General features: G+C 36.0%; 2 protein-coding genes across 2 annotated transcripts; one reads left to right on the plus strand and one right to left on the minus strand.

The window, feature by feature from the left end:
• Positions 1-385: 385 nt before the first annotated feature.
• On the plus strand, positions 386-3,438 carry LOC110928882. Its single transcript, XM_022171938.2, has 2 exons — positions 386-869; positions 2,922-3,438. The coding sequence occupies exons 1-2, from the start codon at positions 469-471 to the stop codon at positions 3,286-3,288; spliced, it is 768 nt and encodes a 255-aa protein (XP_022027630.1). The 5' UTR covers positions 386-468; the 3' UTR covers positions 3,289-3,438.
• Positions 3,439-7,464: 4,026 nt separating this feature from the next.
• On the minus strand, positions 7,465-17,345 carry LOC110928881 (copper-transporting ATPase PAA2, chloroplastic). Its single transcript, XM_022171937.2, has 17 exons — positions 16,654-17,345; positions 15,049-15,126; positions 14,713-14,810; positions 14,585-14,638; positions 14,026-14,112; positions 13,677-13,841; positions 13,414-13,524; positions 13,127-13,195; positions 12,731-12,840; positions 12,456-12,561; positions 12,282-12,348; positions 12,090-12,169; positions 10,832-11,286; positions 9,912-10,086; positions 9,675-9,806; positions 8,048-8,198; positions 7,465-7,964 (listed from the first exon to the last, which is right to left on the minus strand). The coding sequence occupies exons 1-17, from the start codon at positions 17,270-17,272 to the stop codon at positions 7,852-7,854; spliced, it is 2,670 nt and encodes an 889-aa protein (XP_022027629.1). The 5' UTR covers positions 17,273-17,345; the 3' UTR covers positions 7,465-7,851.
• Positions 17,346-19,108: the final 1,763 nt, after the last annotated feature.

Genomic DNA, 19,108 nt, shown 5'->3' on the forward strand with positions numbered 1-19,108 from the left:
CACCACCCTATAACCACCCACAATCACTACCACCGACCACTACCACTCACCGCTAATTTTATTCCTTTATTTTTCTTGCCTACCAAACAATACACAATAATAATTCATTCCATTCTTACATGGTAACCAAACAAGATATGGAATGGTAAGAATCCATTGCATTAACTCGTCCATTTCATTCACTCGTTCATTCCGTTCCCTCATCCATTCTATTAACCATACCAATCAGACCCTTAATTAATCATATTTTAGATCATTAAAACCCACCTTCATCATTTATTTTATTCCACAAAAGAAAAAGTAATAATAAAAACAGTGAGTTTTGGTATAAAGCTAAAACAACAACAACAATAACAATAGTAATAATAAAAAAACAGAGCAGAAGAGAAGAGAGGATAAAGTAAAGGCACGACAGATGGATATATCCATCCATACAAGTGTACGTATATATAGCTACATGACACACAAATGGCGAATTCTAAACAGGGGCGCCCGTTGTTACTCCTTCCTTCATCTTCATCTACCCATTTCATGAACCCTAACCTCCCTCCCTCCCTCCTTACAATCAAATCAACAGATATGCAACTCAAACCAGACGATCCCCTGCCACCACCACCACCGGCGGAGACTGCAACAACATTTAATCACCAATTGAAATCCAAAACGACGTCCTCCTTGATGAGAATTATCCAAGAAGAAGAATGCAACTCATCCAGCAGTTCATCCATCGGCAACAACAGCGACGACGACGAAATCAACCACAACGACGACGACGGAGATGCTCAGAGTCCGTACAGATATGATCCAAAAATCAGCACTGGATCTCTTGATCATGCTATTCAAGCCCTAGAAAAAGCTCTGCCCATCAGGTTACTAGCTTACTCCTTTCTTAACACTTTGTTTCTGCTTCATTTCAATCCATCAATTGCTTGTTGATTTCTGTTACAAGTTCATGATCTGCATCAGAAATTTGGGGAAAATGTTTTAATTGATTATTTTAATGTAATTTGCAAAAAATAAATAAATTGGTGAATTATTCTAATTAATTGCACACTAATTACTTTAGCAAAAATTTTCTAGGAAAGTGATCTAATTTATCAAATTTATTATAACAAAATATATTGTTGTTAATTTCTGAAAATTAGTCAATTACTACTCTCATAATAATTAATTTGCACACTAATTTTTCGTTTGGCAAAAATCTTCTAGGAAACTAATATTATCCTTCAAATTTGTTATATAAAACGATAGTATTGTTATTATTACTTTATAACTTTTTGTGTCACATCTATACACGGGACTTGTATGTTTTAATACAAGTCCTGAATACAGATGAGATATAAAAAGTAAGTACGAAAAACATATCCGAGCTTCGTAAAAAGTCAACAATCGCCGCCGAGCACTCAATAATATCCAAACCATTTTCCAATCATGTGTGCTTTGAAATTAAAATTCTATAAATTAAAAGTTATTTCTTTATGTACATTATCATGATATGAATCTCTCTCACACACATATGTATATATATGGTTTTTGTTTAGAAATTAGAAAGAGAAATATACCCTTAGAAGCATATTCCAAAACTTTTTTAGAATATTTATTTGTATTATTAATTACATAAAAAGATAAGGTACCAAAGTGTTGTGATCTTGATAACAAAAAGAAATAAAAAACAAATTTTTAATAATATCATCCAAGAGTAGATAAAGAGGGGCCCACTTTGATAAAGTAATGAAAGGATAAGAAGATATAAAGAAGAAGAGATAAGGAGTGGGGTAAGTAGAATAGAGACCAAAAAGCCATGTTTTGTGAGTGGTTTAATTTTAATTTAATGTGCACAAATACAACTTTTCTTGTTTGGGTTAGGTATAAAATACTTCCATGGATCATGGCTGCACATGCCTTTCATCAAACTGATTTGTTGGTCCAGCTTCAACCACAATTCTATAATCTGTCTCTGACTAGGATGGTATGGTAGTTAAACCCACAGTCCAAACATTTAGACCACAAGAAGAGTTTTCGAATTAATTGCAATTTTTTCTAGTAGGGTTCGGTTGGGTACGTGTATGGTTTTAGGTGATGCACAAGTGAATACTTACCCGTTTACCAATCTAATATATTATATACATTTTTTAAAGGTAAATTTGGTCCCTGACGAACTATTGAAGTATCATCATTCCACCAACGAATCATATCCATAAAAGTGTAATAAAATAACAACCATTATTAAAACGGTTAGAATTGTAGTTGAGTATTTATGTATAATATCAGAAAGCGTAATAACCGGTAGTAATTGTTAAGAGAGTGGAAATTGTTAAAATTTTGCCGCGGGAGGGAGGGGGGGGGGGGGCGCTAGGTTTTTGGGTGGTGGTGGGTGTTTAGGGTTTTTTTTTTTTTTTTTTTTTTTGTGAACTGGGTTTATTTTTAGAAGCCTTTGTACACTTCTTATTTTTAGAAGCTTTTGTATTTGATCCTAATTCTAATATTAAAAAGTATAATATGTGATATACTTATGAAAATATTGGATTTAGAATTGTAAGTCATAGTCACTTTTGGGATGAGTTTGAGACCAAAATATGGGAATTGCAATAAATAATTTTCCACATAAGATTAAAAAAATAAATAAATAAAAAGGATCCTCAATACCCATGTAGATGTCCATTATCATTTAGGATGAAACATAGGATACCGGTATCAAAAAATAGTTGTTAGACATTATGATCCCAAAGTGAGAAAGTCGGTCTTCAAATCATGACGAAACCTATTAACATCTCATAATTCAATACTTATAGTTATAGATAGATATGAGACAAATTGTCAACTTGTGTGTTTTTATTTTTTTGGTTATTTGTAGTAGTATTTATATACCTTATAAACTTGTACTATCAAAAAAGTTAAAATTTACATGAATTTCATTACAGAAGAGGAATATCGACGTTCTACGATGGAAAATCAAAATCCTTTACATGTCTAGCAAACATGTGGCGCTCATCAACACCGTCGATAAACGACATTGCAAAACCAGAAAACGCCTTCAACAGAAAACGGAGAAATCTTCTAGCTTCTACACTTTTGTCGCACAAGAACAAGAACCGAGCTTTCCAGTTATCAAATATCAACACGGGCCGCATATCTAAAAAACCCAAAACCGCCACATTCCACTTTGCTTCGGAAAGAGAGGATACTAACATACAAAACCCGAATCTATCGTCCATGAGATCGTTTTCTATGGTCAACTTGCATCAATGCAGATTCGGCTTAAAATCAACCGAGATTGAAAACCGTTAGTTTTTGAACTTGGAAGGGTGGTAAAATAGGTTACAAGTAGATAACAAAAGTAACTAATTTTACTTTTGATGTGAATCACTATGTGTCCACTTGGTATTTACTACCATAACTTAATTTATTGTCGAGTAAAAGTTTTTTGTGTATTCGGTTTTGGTAAATGTTAATCATCGTCGTTGGATACGTAGATTGCAACTAAAAGACCCCCAAATTGTGCTACAGCTCTTAATAGTGACACAAAGTAGAAAATAAAACACGACTAAACGTAACTACACAACAAAACACTTAACTAAAACAAACATCAATGAGCGTTGCTGTGATTTTAGAGTCCATCAAATCATTTTGGGTGATTAAAATTAATTTAAGACCAAAGGAAAATAATAATATACAATGATACAGTTAGGAATTGTCGAGTACACGCTCGTTTTGACTGCTAATTTGAGTTGTTGCATACACCAATGAACCTAGGATTAAGGGGGGATGTCCCTTTGGCAAGGATACCAAGGGCCCCCTTGGTGCGGTTCATGGGGCAACTGCTACCCATGCTCGGGTCTCTGATGATTGATGGAAAATTGCATTGAAGTTGTTGATTATTAGTGTAATTAATTATCAGTGGTAAACAATCAATTGTAAGTTAATAATGATCTATGGTAATCCGGACCATATGTCATGGTATCCAATAAGCAATGGTTGCGTTAAACAAAGCGTTGAGAAATCGTAAGTACATGGATACCATATTGAGAAATCAATGGTAATCATCAATATAGTAGATTAATACTACATAGTGGCATTTTGGACAAGTACTCTCATAAAAGAATATGTACATGCATGTCATATCGCAAGGTGAACATTAGAGTAAAAAGTAGAGATATTGGGCTCACACACATGTGACTAATGTGTGACAAGCTCTTGTCACACTTAGTTAATCTCATTGTTAATAACCCACCAGATAAACTAAGACGAGTCGCTCTTTTGTTAATATCATAATCTCTTATACTCTATACGCATTCATCATTACTCATTAGCCATTCTTATATTTATCTGTTACTGCTGGTGAGGAAAACAGGCTCCTACTATCTTGAATCACATCCGAGTCTTTTAATTTTCTAAGTCATGTTGTCAATGATGTCCTTTTGACATATAGTTTTGGGTTATAGGTACACCACCCTCTTTCAAAATAAGTTAATGGTCAGGGTGGGCAGTATGATTTGCGGGGAGTCATTTGGTGAGTGGGTGTCACCGATCGGTGACCACACCATCATGATGAAGACCATCGGTGAGTGGGTGTTCGGTGAGGGAAATCGGGGTATAGTCACCGATGTGATTGAGTGCAAAGATTAATGAAATTTGACCGTTAAAAAGATATAACTCAAACACCCTAGAGTGATTAACCATACCTAGTGATTGAGTGTAAAATGAGGAGTTGACATGACATAATATTATTGGGTAGAGAATCACTCAAACACCCTAGAGTGATTAACCATACCCCCACCCTCATAATGTATAAAAGGAGGAAAGGATGTTGGAAGACATCCTCACAATCACCTAACAGGCAAGATTTTTGCTTAAGCGTCTTAACCGGGCATATTACTTTCAGTTTCAAGCCCCTCAAGAAGATGCTAACAACATAATCCTATCAAACGAGTGACAATATTCTTTCAAGGAATTACTTTGTAATAAAGTGGTCAGCTCTTTCGTAGAATCTTCAAACAAACCGTTAGAAATCTACATGTAATAGCTCCTACATAGCCTGACCAAGGCAAGTTAAGGCTTGAGCCATTACATAGCATCACTAATTTCTAAATGAAATAGTGCATACCGAAGCTTGAGATTCTTGATCTAGAGTATCATCACTTGTGAAAAAGTGTTCGCACATGTACAACCAACCATCAAGGTCTCCTCTGTTAAAACCGGTAAATTCGACCTGTCAAACTGGTGAGTCTATTAGATTCCCTTTGTTATCGACCTTCTTCTATGGTCCCCGTGTTGCTACCCATTGGAATTTAGATTCTTCATAAACTGTTCTTGTTGTTTTATCAATGGCTACACGATCCGCCTCATTCTTATTTTCAGCCATTGGCATCGACATTGTTTCGATCCTCATTAACGACTTTACATGCTCCTTTATCGTCTTCTCAGTTTCCCGTTCACAATTATGGATCAGCTGCAACTACAATCAATTCAAGAACAAGAATCAGTTATGATAGCTTATTATTTTTCTTAGAGTAAACTGCCATTTTGGTCCCTATGGTTTGGTCAATTTTGCCACTTTAGTCCAAAACTCAAACTTTTTGCATCTGGGTTCCTGTGGTTTCAGTTTTATTGCCATTTTGGTCCAAAAATGAAATCAGGTCATATTTGTCTTATAAAATCCTGTTATTTTGTCATTTTCCGCAGGGCCAAAATGATCATTTCTTTTTTTATAAATAAATACCATATTTTATAAGACAAATATGACCTGATTTGCCCCTGAAGTAAATGACAAAATTGCAGGATTTTATAAGACAAGTATGACCTGATTTCATTTTTGGACCAAAATGGCAATAAAACTGAAACCACACGAACCCAGATGCAAAAGGTTTGAGTTTTGGACTAAAGTGGCAAAAGTAACCAAACCTTAGGGACCAAAATGACAGTTTACTCTTTTTCTTATATAACCTATATTTTAATCATTATATTATATATACATACAAATTCAAAGAGGATGTACAGTAACATAATTAATGTTATTGGTTAGTGTTATGGCAGCTTCTTTTTATGGTTTTTTTTTTTTTGTTTTTTTATAGAGCTACATTGGTTTGTTTTTTGTTATTATAAATTATTTTTACATTGCATCATTTATGGTTTAGACCCTAGAGTTTCACCTAAAAAATACAATTTTTTTTGAACGGCAAACAAACTCAATCCCGAGCACTCTCGGGGCACCCACTGGACAAACGGAGTACTCCGAGAGTAACCCGAGTCCACCACTAATTCCGGGGAAAATCCGGTAACCCACCCGTCCGTAGGCGCGACGGTTAAATTACCGGTAAAACCCGTTTGGCTCAAGGATCCAACCAAGGTTTCCCTGGGTCTCCTATCACTGCCCACCAGTGCCTCACTCTACACCAAGTGGGAGTCGAACCTGCATCTCTCAAGAGAAATGCAAGTCCTCCACCACTTAATATAAATATATCACTTATATTGCAACTAAAAGAAATAAAAAAATATATCAGTTATATATTATCAGGGCGCAGTTTAAGTAGGGCGGGAGGGGACGGCCGACCCCCCGAAGTTTTTTTAAGTATAATGAACCGAACCAATACCATCCAAACAACACTATTACCGGTACCATATACTCTTTTGGGATTTTCTCGGCGTGACGATATATATAAGTTATAGCAAGCGTCGGTACGATAATAGTAGCGTGACGAATCGAACTGATACAGACCAAACAACATCAATTTGGTTTTCGTTTTATGGTTTTCGGTCAATATATAACACATGTCGATATCCTCTTGGGCATATATCTTTTGGTTGCTATACCGAGTGTCGTTATCGTACTTAATACTATAACAAACTGAACTGATACAGACCGGTAGCCCGCTGCGAAGCGCGGGAATTCCACTAGTTTATCACAATAGCCACCATAACGCATACGCTATACTTTGATCATATATCACAATAGCCCCTATACTTTCGATTACCTAAACCGCCACAACACACACCCTATACTTTGATCATATATCACAATAGCCCCTATACTTTCAACTACCTAAACTACCTTAACACATACCTTATACTTTTATCAGACATTAATTTGTATAACATTTTATGCAAGTACAAATACCACGTTTTCATTTTCTACATTTATACACAATTTTTTCACAGACTAACGGGCTGTTTGAAAACTTTTGAATGGTTAAGTGTTGAATCAGTAAGAGGTCTAAACTATAAAGTACTGAACCAATAAGGGGTCTGAACCATTGAGAGTCACTATAATGCTTAACCAACCGTTCAGAGGCAAATGTCTGACCAATTCAGATTAGAGGTCTAACTATTCAGACTCCGTATAATACTTAATCATTCAGAGGCACATGTCTGAACCAATTAGACATCTGCTCGTGAAACAAACAGTCTGAACCATTAAGTGCTGAACCACTAAGACCTTCGTTAAGAGGTAAACAAACAGCCCGTAAGTCGTATTCAATATAATATATTATTCCTCTCGAAACATAATATTGTTTGTATGGCTGGAACACAGAATTATTATATATATTTCTCTTATGTTCTGACATACAACATAATCTGACAAACAACACAATTTGACATACAGTTAACAAAGTTGGTATAAATAGCTCCTATCACACCTTACATAGCTTCCATTATATTGTAAACATAAGCTTTGCTTAATAGTAGGCATCGAGTAATGTCCACCTAACGCTACCTTGACGAAATGATTCTTGTTAACCTCGGTCGCAATAGCAGTCATGCAACCATGTCAACCAATAAATTATCGACAAATAGATCCTAGCTCAAGTGCATCAACAATAATTCAGCTATTAAGATGCCGATTTGATCGGCTTTTCACTTTGGTTGGAAGTTGTCTTTTTCGTTTTTCGTTTTTTGATGAGACCCATGAAGTTGTAGAAGTAGGGAGTTGCTGACCACAAATATCGAGCTAAATGCCATCAGTCCACCTATCAAAATTCAAAAACCATAATTTATCAACTTCTACGGTTCCACAAATTTTATAAAAATATTAGAGGAAATTGTGAATCACCTGAAAGTGAGGGTGTCATTGCAAAATCGAAATGCGGAAGCAGCACACCGGCTGCAACGGGGATCGCGACAACGTTATACGCCACTGCCCAAGACAAGTTTTGATGGACTTTAGACATTGTTGCCTTTGCAAGATCAATTGCATCCACAACCTGTCATGATAAATCAGTAATTAAAGTCACATAAACCCGAGCAGGGCACGAGTTTTTGCGGGTTGACACAACACGATGCGCGTAACCCGAAATCGTATTTTATTTTAGCATGTTAATACTCTAAATTACAAATTAACAAGCAAACATACAAATGTAAATGAGTAATTAGAGTTAAATGCCATTTTAGTCCCTGTGGTTTGGGTCATTTTGCCAGTTTAGTCCAAATGTTTCATTTTTCGCCTGTGGGTCCAAAAAGGTTTCACCGTTGTCATTTTAGTCCACTGGGTTAACTTCATCCATTTTTTCTGTTAACGAGAATGGCAATTCGGTCATTTTATATGGCCGAATCGCCCTTCTATTTACCAAAATTACATATAAACTGACCCAATTGCCCTTCTCGTTAACAGAAAAAATGGACGAAGTTAACCCAGCGGACTAAAATGGCAACGGTGAAACCTTTTTGGATCCACAAGCAAAAAATGAAACCTTTGGACTAAACTGGCAAAATGGCCCAAACCACAGGGACTAAAATGGCATTTAACTCGAGTAATTATGCTTAAACTATGAAACTCGTTGTTTTCTCATGGCTTTTAAGTTTTGGTATTAAATGCCCAATCAGTTAAACTATGACATAATATTTTTTTAGAAAATTTATTAAGATAAAGGGGTTATATAGGTCAACCAGCAAGGCTGACTCGAACAAGATCCGTTTGGCTAAACATGGTTGCTATGTTCGACCCGAAGCCGACCCGAATCAATTAAGACTAAACCCAAACCCGCAAATTTCTTGTTAAGTTCGTTTTATGTCGAAACCCACACCCTTACTAGCGTCAATGATGGAGTTAGGTTGGGCTAACAGATATTATTACCAAAATATATATATATATTGAATAAGGATTAGGTTCAAGAGTGAACACTAGTGTAGCGTGCGAACTGAGTGAACTAATCCTGGCCATACATGTGTGTAGATCAATGGCCAGGATTTGATGTTGAAATACACTAGTGTATTTTACGATTTGATGATGAGATCCTGGCCATACACGTGTGTAGATCAATGGCTAGGATTTGTTCACTCAGTTCGCAAATACACTAGTGTTCACTCTAGAACCTCACCCTATTGAATAAAATGATTTCAGACTTTTTTTGTGTATCTTTTTGGGGGATGGTTGGTAGCCTGTAAACGCACCGAACGCAGAAATACCATTTAATGTTTATATTTATATAAACTATAATTAATTATGTGATTATTAAAATGTAAACGAACGTAAATGAGCGACCGTAAACGGACGTTGACGAACATAACTGAACAAACAAAGCAAGTGTTCATGTTCGTTCGTTTAATTAAATGAACAAAACAAATTTGTTCATGTCCGTTCTTTTATTTAAATAAACAAACTTCCTGCCGATCAGGTCACGAATAGTTCATGAACGTTCGGTTCATTCACAGGCCTAACGGTTGATATGTAAAATGCTTACTTGTGAAAGTTTGTTCCCAAGAAGTATAATGGAAGCAGCATTAGAGGCAGCGTTTTCTTGTCCATCAACTTGCAAAGCAATTCCGACGTCCGCTAGAGCCAAAGACGGTGCATCATTGATTCCATCCCCGACCTTTTGGAGGTAAGGTTGTGTTAGAAATAACAATAAAAAGAATATAAAAAACATTTCATAGAGCGTAACAAACTAACAATGATCAGTTATTGAACAATAACTCACCATTGCAACACGGTGGCCTGAGTTTTGTAGAGTCGAGATGGCACCCGACTTTTGTTGTGGGGTCAAAGATGCGTTGATTAGATGTGTTTCTATGCCCACTGTTTTTGCTACACTTGCAACTGCCTCTTCCCTGTCTCCTGATAACAGGATTGTTTCAATCCTCTTCTCGTGTAGCCTTCAAAAAAAATATTGTTAAGACAGGCATCACCGCCATCTGATGGGTTAACGGGACATTAAGTTTGGGACCGGTCAGCCCACAAACATTTTGTCTTTCTTCTAATTTTGTTGCAAATAGTTAATAAGGTAAATATATAATCTACTTTTTTTAAAATTAAGTAATTAGCATGTTAATAAGGTAAATATATAATCTACTTTTTTAAAATTAAGTAATTAGCAGGTTGTATGCATCAAAAATACACTTTAGAAGTTTTGACCTGTTGGACATAAGTAAATGGGTCAAAACTGCAACCTTTAGCAAAAGGATTTGGGTGCAAGTAACCAGAAATTTTAATAACGTTCTACAACCCTCTTTTAATAACAAAAATTAAAATATTTAGAGTAAAGTACACAGATGGTCCCTGTGGTTAACCAAAACTTTTTATTTGGTCCCTAGCTTTTTAAAAGTACGTGGACGGTCCCTATGGTTGCACTTTGTAATGCATTTAGTCCCCAGCTAACAAATCTAAAGGTTTCAGCAGGTCCATGTTAGGGACTAAATGCGTTACAAAGTGCAAACCACATGGACCATCCATTTACTTTTCTAAAAAGTTGGGGACTAAATGTGTTACAAAGTGCAAACCACATGGACCATCCGTGTACTTTTGGAAAGCTAGGAACCAAATCCAAAATTTTCGTCAACCACAGGGACCATCCGTGTAATTTACTCAAAAAAAAAAAAATATTTGATAAATTGATAGTACCTTTTTATGGTAGACTCAGCATCATGACGTAAATTATCAGATATTCCAATAGCACCAATGATCCCTTCACCTTCCCGACCAACGAAAACAACCGTCTGTGAATAATTTGACGAAGCACGACCTTCTGATGATTTCTGTATCACATCTTTCTCCAATTCCATTACATCGGAAATGTTTTTTCTGTGGTGGAAACGTTCATGGACCCATTTCATAGATCCAACGGCCACCAAATGCCCATCTACTTCTGCCAATGTCCCAAAGCCCGGTTCTGCTAACTGCCTGCTGGTAACTGGAATATCTAGATTCAATGATTCTGCTTCGGATATAATAGCCTTTGCGATGGGATGTGATGCGGTTTTCTCTACTGCAGCAGCCAGTTGGAGAATCTCTGCTTCTCCGTGACTAAATGATGCGACACCAGAAACCGCGGGTTTTCCTTCTGTAAGAGTTCCTGTCTGGTAACAGCGAGTGAGAAGACAGGTCAGCAAAAAGAACGGTTTGGGAAACAGGTCAGACGGATAACCTTTTGGCACTGGTAGCGTCAGGTTGGGCTGAGTCGCTGACCCAAAATACTTCTAACCAAAAGTTCAATTTTTATATGTAACTAATGTGCCGAATCAGGAGTGTTAAACGGGTCGTGTTTGCGGGTTGGTGGGTAGAACCCGACACGAGCACAAAAAACTGATACGAGCCCGAACATGGCAAGAACACAGAAATATGACATGAACCCGAACACGACATGAAGCCGAAAATTTTGCCAGGTACATCAACTTGAAGACAACACAAGTTTTGCAGGTTGACACGAGGACGACCCGCTTAACCTCAAAATGTATTTATTTTTGCAGATTAATACTCTAAAATTACAAATTTACAACGAAATTTATGTAAAACAATCACGTTTAAACTATAAAACTTGATGCTCATTTCACTTTTAGCTTTTCATTTTGGGAACAAAAAAACCCAACCAATGTACGCATATAACACATTTTTATAGAATATAAGTATATAACTAAACAGATCAACCCAAACATGATTCATTTAGCTAAACATGTTCGTCGGTTCGACCCCAGAATAACCCAACTCTATAATTTTGTGTTAGGTTTCATGTTGCAACAGAAATTCACCCCTAATGTGATTGAAAAATGATATAGGAGGGTTTTTTGTCTTAAAACCACACTTTGGGCAACTTTTGACACGTTTCCATATTAGCTAACATTTTTTACGTAAATGGGTGAAAATTGCCACCTGTATTGAATACCTTGTCTAGAGTAATAGTGTCTATGTTTGCCAAGCGTTCCAACACATCGCCACCTCTAATAAGAAGTCCTTGCTTAGCCCCTGTTCCACAACAATAACAAAATAGGCCAATGAAATAAGATATTAACAACTTGAACGAATGGTTAAAAAAATCACTGCTTATTATTTTATTTATTTTTTTTCATTTATTTACCTAGAGAGGTACCAACAAGAATTGCAGTTGGTGTTGCAAGGCCTAGTGCACATGGGCAAGAAACGACCTGAAATATAACTTATTTATGAGTAAATTATGACAGTAAATAAAAAGGGTGAAATTACAAGATCGTCCTCAAGTTGGAAAGTATTAAGCTCCCTATGACTCACTCACCAAGACATCTGTGGAAAGCTTTAAGCTCAAAAGTAAAGGACTCCCATCAGGGCCAGAAATGTCATTGAGCAACACATCTGGAAAAATATGTACCCCAGCATAGTACCTTTATAACAAAAAAACAGAAAGCAACAAGGATAACTTCAATAAAGGTAATTCAACAAATGAATATCTTTTAATTCTTTCTAAACGGTAGTCAATCTCTGTATCAATATCTTTATCATTAACAAGAATTATTGAGATAACTGATAAATGACAAATAAGTAGTTTAATACCAGAAGGCGAATGTTGCAGCAGATAAGGTCATAACAGTGTACACGAATGGGCCAGCAATCGAATCAGCAAGCCTCTGTATAGGTGCTTCACGTCCTTGAGCATCCTCTACCTAAACAGGTTAAACAGTGCCCAAAGTGTATTTTAGTACACAACCTCATAAATCATTTTATTATAAGTGCAGATACTATAAAAATAATATAACTTTTGCATTCAGTTGACAACTAGTTATTTATAAACTTCAAATTTTCGGGTTCCCAACTTGGTCCGTCGCGACCGTACTAAAAATTATGCAGTTTGGTCCGTCTATTTAACATTTTCAAGGCTGAACCAGAGCATTTATGTAAGTAACATGTCAATCTGATATTTATCTAACTAATAGGGAAAAAAATACTGACCATTTTAACGATCTTTGTTATCGTCGAGTTGGAGCCTGTTGAAGAAGCTTCGATTTTTAGCGGACCATCCTGAAAGGCAGTCATGAAACATGGTCACGGTCATTACTCATTACATTAGGAAGTCCATCCTTAAACATAATAAGATAAAACCTTCTACTTTGATATTATAAGTAGTCATATTGTGAGCAACATAAAACTATATTATTTGGGGACCAAACTTGAAGTTATAGTTGATATCTTTTTCTGCATATTCGAAGTTAATATCCAAATTAGTGGGGACGGTTTACCCAGTTTATTGTTCCGGCTGAGACTAAAAGACCTTCTTCCTTAAAAACAGGAAGCGACTCGCCGGTGAGCATGGACTCATCCACAACACTTCTTCCTGCAACAACTTTTCCCTGCACACAAAGTTTAATCAATCGTTTAAAACGCAAAATAATAATTTTGAGAAGATCAATACATCATAATACATGTAAATGTTACAAAGACTCTGGCTATAATATGGATTAGAGTGAATGATAATGTTTCAGTTTAAAATTAACAAACTTACATCTACAGGAATAGTTTCTCCCGGTGAAACCAGTACTAAATCTCCAACTCGAATCTCATCAGTAGGGACTTCAATACATATTGAATCAGAGCTTAATATGCTTCCATCTGTCATGTTACTTTCAGAGGGAGAAATCACTAGTCGTGACTGTGTGGATATCAGCGACTGCATACAATGAAACATGTTTGTTAGCAACTTTAGATTTTTCTATAATATTCTTAGTATTTTGCACAATGGAAGTCCTATGCGATCAACTAATTTACATGGGAAACAAATAAATATGACTTATTTTATATTTTTCACAATGATCATGGATATTACACCTTATTTTTCGAAAAGATGAACTTACTAATAGTTCATTCATGTCACTAGATGCCCGAAGTCTCGCCCTTTCTTCAAGTGAACGTCCCAAGAGAACAAAACCAAGAAGCATAACCTGCATGCTAAAAATGAGCACCCCTTTAAATTGTATTTGAGCAATTAATATGACTGAAAGTGTACACGATAGTCATATACTTGTATTGAGAGAAAAACTAGATGTAAAAAAACGGGTGGGTGGGTAACCGGTCCAACTGGGTCCGGGTCAACGGGTAGTTTTTTGTGCCGCACAAACTGGATCGGGTCGGTTGACCCAAAGCACTTTTTTGTCGAAACAATTTTCTTTTTGTGTAAACTATAATTAACAAAATTATATAATTTCAATAAAATATTTGATTTCTATAAACTATGATTAGGAGGTTCTGTGAATTACAATTTCAGTTTAGGCGATTGTCATCCTGTTTGACCCGATTACATTTTTGGCTAAGCCTGACCCAATAGAAATACAACAGAACCCTAATCAGCCCAATCATAAGCAAATGGGTCGAATTTGCCACCTCTAAATAAGTAATAAGTTACAGCATACAAACCGGCTCATCAAAGAATGTCGCATCCCATCCAAGCTCAGGGTTAAGAAGTGAGATCTAAAAGAAGGAAAAAAAGTTAGTATCATGAAACAAGTAAAATTCAAAAAAAATATATATGAAAGAAATCTCACTGCGCTTATCATAAATGCAGCAATGGATCCGAATCCAACAAGAGAGTTCATATTTGGAGATCCCTTAAAGAATGCCTTAAGACCATCAGAAAGCAGCTCTGAAAAAGATATCATTTCATAAGATCAGCTAAAGCTTAAATGTGTGACACTTCGCCACATCAGAACGAAACTAAATTGCAAATAATGTCTTTGTTAATTTTCATAAACAATTGTAGTATTTTAAAATGGATCACCATTGACTCATTAAAGACAACCTATCTCTTTTCACTACAAAAAATATGTGATTGTCGTTATTACGTAAATAAAAAAACAAGGCCAGCAAAAATTGTAACTAACCTCTTCCAGGTCCCAACAACGCACCAACAGCTAAACTGCCTTTGAAATAGGAGTTGTGAAGTAACTCCATAAATGTGCCTACATAAAAACACAAGTTAAAGCATTTCTGGTAGATAAAAGGCAAGTGTCATACCAAGAGGAACTCTACAAGATCTAGCTACCAATTCAGAATAATTTCTACTTTCTGTCTAAAATCTTCGCAGCAAGGTCTAATCCCATCCTTAAAAAACTCCAAATTTATAGTGGGACTTTTATATATTAACTTTTCAGAACAAGACCATTTTGCTTGTAGAAATCGCCCATGGAAAAAATTGATTTTATATTACCATTGTACTTTATTTCATATTTCATAACTACTGTGACAGTTACAGATACTGGCCTCAAAACCTCAACTTTCCAAGTATATTTGTTTTATTTATGGGATCGCAATAGCATAGCTCGACTTGTTACTTCCAGATAAAGCCGAACCAGTAATAATACAAGCCGCATTCAAGCCAAGCCAGTAATAATACAAGCCTGCTCGACTTAATATTTCCAACCAAGCCATAAACTGAGCTCTTATTTGGCTCGCTATCAACTAAAGCTAGCTCGTGGCTCGACTAGTTGGCTTGTTTTTCTGAGGAGTAAATTACAAAAATCGTCCTTTATGCGTGTCACTTATTGCAAACTATGTCTTTTATCTTCAATAATTACAGAAAACGTACTCGATGTTTACAAACCCTTGCAAGTTATATCCCTTAGCCCTAACTCAGTTAATTTTTTGTGGTTAAATCTGACCAAATAGACCCCACGTGAGGGTATTTTTTGGTTAAATCTGACCAAATGGACCTCACATGAGAGTAAAAGAACCAAAATACCCTCATGTGGGGTCCATTTGGTCAGATTTAACCAGAAAAAATTAACTGAGTTAGGGCTAAAGGACATAATTTGCAAGGGTTTGCAAACATCGAGTACGTTTTCTGTAATTATTGAAGATAAAGGACACAGTTTGCAATAAATGACATACATAAAGGATGATTTTTGTAATTTACTCTTTTCTGAGTTTTAATGATCTTGTACGTTCTTCTTCAATAAAAGCCTCAAATAACAAGTAAACACCAATCTCAAATATACCGTACCAAACTACCAATATACAAAAAAATGAGCTAATTATGTAATCCAACCAGCAGGTTACTCGAGCCAAATCAGCTCGTCTTATGACTTATTATGCAAGCAAGCTACCTTCTGCTTAAACTCGTCTTATGATCCAACCAATTCAATCCAAATTGTATCGAGTTTTTTAACGAGCTAACTTCGTAACAGTCCATGAGCAAGCTACAATCTACAAGCCTACGAGTTATTCGAATAATGGCCTATTTAAACTTAAGGTTAAGTAAACTGATTACAAATGTTTCTCACTCTTCATCATCTACATCTGACTTTTTCATACCTACCAACTAATTCCAAAAACTACCAAAAAGATCTACCAGCTAAACTCAAAAACAAGAGTGTAAGTGTGTGTTATCCAAATTCATTTCAAACTTTCAACTGTCATAATCTATTAATCTGCCACTAGATTTTGGCGCCAATTCATCAATAAACTTAAAAGTAATTATGAACAATTACCATGAACAACATGAACACCTAGAGAATGCATAACATGAGAAGCATGAGATCCACAGCACAAGGCCACCAAAGTCCACGCAAACGCAACTCGGTTCCTACTCTCAATCATCAACGCCTCTTTCCTCGCCACCGTTTCCTTCCACTTCCTCACCTTCTCCTCTATCCCTAGCCCCGCCGCTCTCCTCTTCGCCGGAAATCCACATTCCGTCAACTTCCGCCCTAACTCCTCCGCCGTCGCCACCGCCGCATCATCCTTCAACCTAACCGCCGCCGTCTCGGTCAACATATTGACCACAACGGACTCCACGCGCGGATCGGACGATAAGATCGACTTCACTCGTGAGACGCACGCACCGCACATCATTCCGGTCACGTCGAGGAGGACTGACGGCGGCGATTGTTGTTGTTCCGGCGAGGTTTGTATTGGTGAGTTGAGGTTGACTGCTTTGGTGAGGGTGCGGTTAGGTAGGTGGTGGTGGAAGGTGCGTAGTGGTGGTGAAGGAAGGTGGAGGTAGTTACGACGTCGTTTGTGGTGGACATTGTAGGTGAGTATGCCGTGGTTGATGGTGGTGGAGGTGAGGTGAAGTGGTGGAGAGATGTGGAGGAGATCCGTTGTCATTTTGGATGTTGTTAGAGAGAGAGAGAGAAAGAGAGAGATTTGATGAATAAAAACGTGTGTGTTGAATATAAATTTTTACAAGATCTCTATATAATATTGTTTATTAAATTGGGATAACATACATTATTTTATTTTTTTTATTTTATTTTATTTTATTTAATAAAAAAATAGTATTACGTGATATGCTATTCATGCACCCATGTGAGTTGAGCTATATGTACATTGCCTGGTCAACCGATGTACACAACGATATGGTTTAAAATTAAATGGATGTATATACAATGGTTCAAGTGGCCGTAAAAGAAAATTGAGTAAAGTTATTTTTGAGTCTAGTTTGTGTATTTTAACTATTTGAATCTAAAAACTAAATTTGTCTTGATTTGGGTCCCTGTGGTTTGTAATTTTAACTATTTGAATCCAAAGCGCAAACCACATCCAAATCAGAAGTTAACCTCTCACTATGTGCCAGGTACGTGAGGGGCAATTTTGTCCATCTTCCCCATTTATTTTATCCCAGCCCCAATATAACCCATTTTGACCTAATATTTACTCATTGACACTTCATGTTGGATCTGAGTTTGATTTTGATTGTATTTTATGTTTGAAAATAAGATGAAAATGGATGAGTGTGCAGCGGAATTATTCCATATATAAATTATCAAGTTTTTTGTGCATTAAGAGTTGTACACTAAGCTTTGGGAGTTTCCAAAAAAAAAAAAAAAAACTTTATATTTCACTTTTAACCTTTAGGTTTTATCTTTTACATTTTAACCCTCAAAATTTTTACTTTTAACTCAAAGTTTTTCATATTTTGTAATTTAATACAACACTTTATTATTTACAACTTTGGCCCCCCATAGTTTTATTCTTTCGCAAGTTTTTCGTTTTACATTTCGTTCTAAATTTTGCGAGTTAACATGTCGTAGCGTGCATGTGAGGTTTAACGTTTTTTGCTCTATTTTTCATATTTGACAGACCCGTCGCAACGCGTCCATTTTTTCCCTTTTGAAAAGTTCGCCGCAACGGTCGGGTCCTAGATCGACTAAGTTATTATTTTCTACGTTTTACGTTTCTGGTTAATGTCTTCGCATTAACACACTGTAACGGGTGTGCGTTGTTCAACGATTTTAGTCTGCTTTTCGTTTAGTGTAATTTTTACCATTTCATCTATTTTATTTTTACGATGTTGAGAGTCGATGTCGTTGTGGAATTGGTGCTACTTGGCACGGTTTTACGAACATTTTTAACCTATTAAATTTTTTTTACTAATATTTTGTTTCGGTTTACCCCTATACTCCTTTTACTTAAAATTTATTTTTTACGTGCATATTTTATGTACGGTTATATATAAATATGATTTGTTCTACATTTGGACTTTTTTTTAGACGAGTCAGGTCAAATATAATATGTTTTCTTTTAAAGAAACCATTTTTACGTGCATATTTTTATGTACGTTTTGGTATAAATTCAAATTGTTTTACGTTTCGACGTAAACTTTTTTGTGAAATGATTCAGGTCAAATATAATATGTTTCCGTGCTTATTTTATGTATGTTTCGTAAAGTTTGTTTTGAACCGACTGGAGTCAAATTATGATTTCTTTTTCTCCCTTTTTTTACGAAAACTCTAATTAATCCCTTTTGATTACATGTGCATATTTTCCTTCATACCCGTTACGTTTTCTATGTATGAGTTGGGTCACATATAATACGTTATGATTGTTCGATATGAATTTGATTTACTTTACGTTTGATCCAACCACACTGCTGATATAGGTTACATTGAGTTCAACTAGATATGTCGAAGTGTGTGTTTTCATATTGTTAATGCATCATAT

This window comes from Helianthus annuus, chromosome 3 (assembly GCF_002127325.2).
Source record: "Helianthus annuus cultivar XRQ/B chromosome 3, HanXRQr2.0-SUNRISE, whole genome shotgun sequence".
Classification (NCBI taxonomy): domain Eukaryota; kingdom Viridiplantae; phylum Streptophyta; class Magnoliopsida; order Asterales; family Asteraceae; genus Helianthus; species Helianthus annuus.

Excerpts from the sequence above, each read along its gene's own strand:
- LOC110928882 (XM_022171938.2), top strand. The coding sequence starts at position 469 with ATGGCGAATTCTAAACAGGGGCGCCCGTTGTTACTCCTTCCTTCATCT. Across the intron at positions 870-2,921 it reads GAAAAAGCTCTGCCCATCAG|AAGAGGAATATCGACGTTCT; the intron begins GTTACTAGCTTA and ends ATTTCATTACAG.
- LOC110928881 (XM_022171937.2), bottom strand. The coding sequence starts at position 17,272 with ATGACAACGGATCTCCTCCACATCTCTCCACCACTTCACCTCACCTCC. Across the intron at positions 14,811-15,048 it reads GTTGTTGGGACCTGGAAGAG|AGCTGCTTTCTGATGGTCTT; the intron begins GTTAGTTACAAT and ends TATCTTTTTCAG. Across the intron at positions 8,199-9,674 it reads TTGGGAACAAACTTTCACAA|GTTGTGGATGCAATTGATCT; the intron begins GTAAGCATTTTA and ends TTATCATGACAG.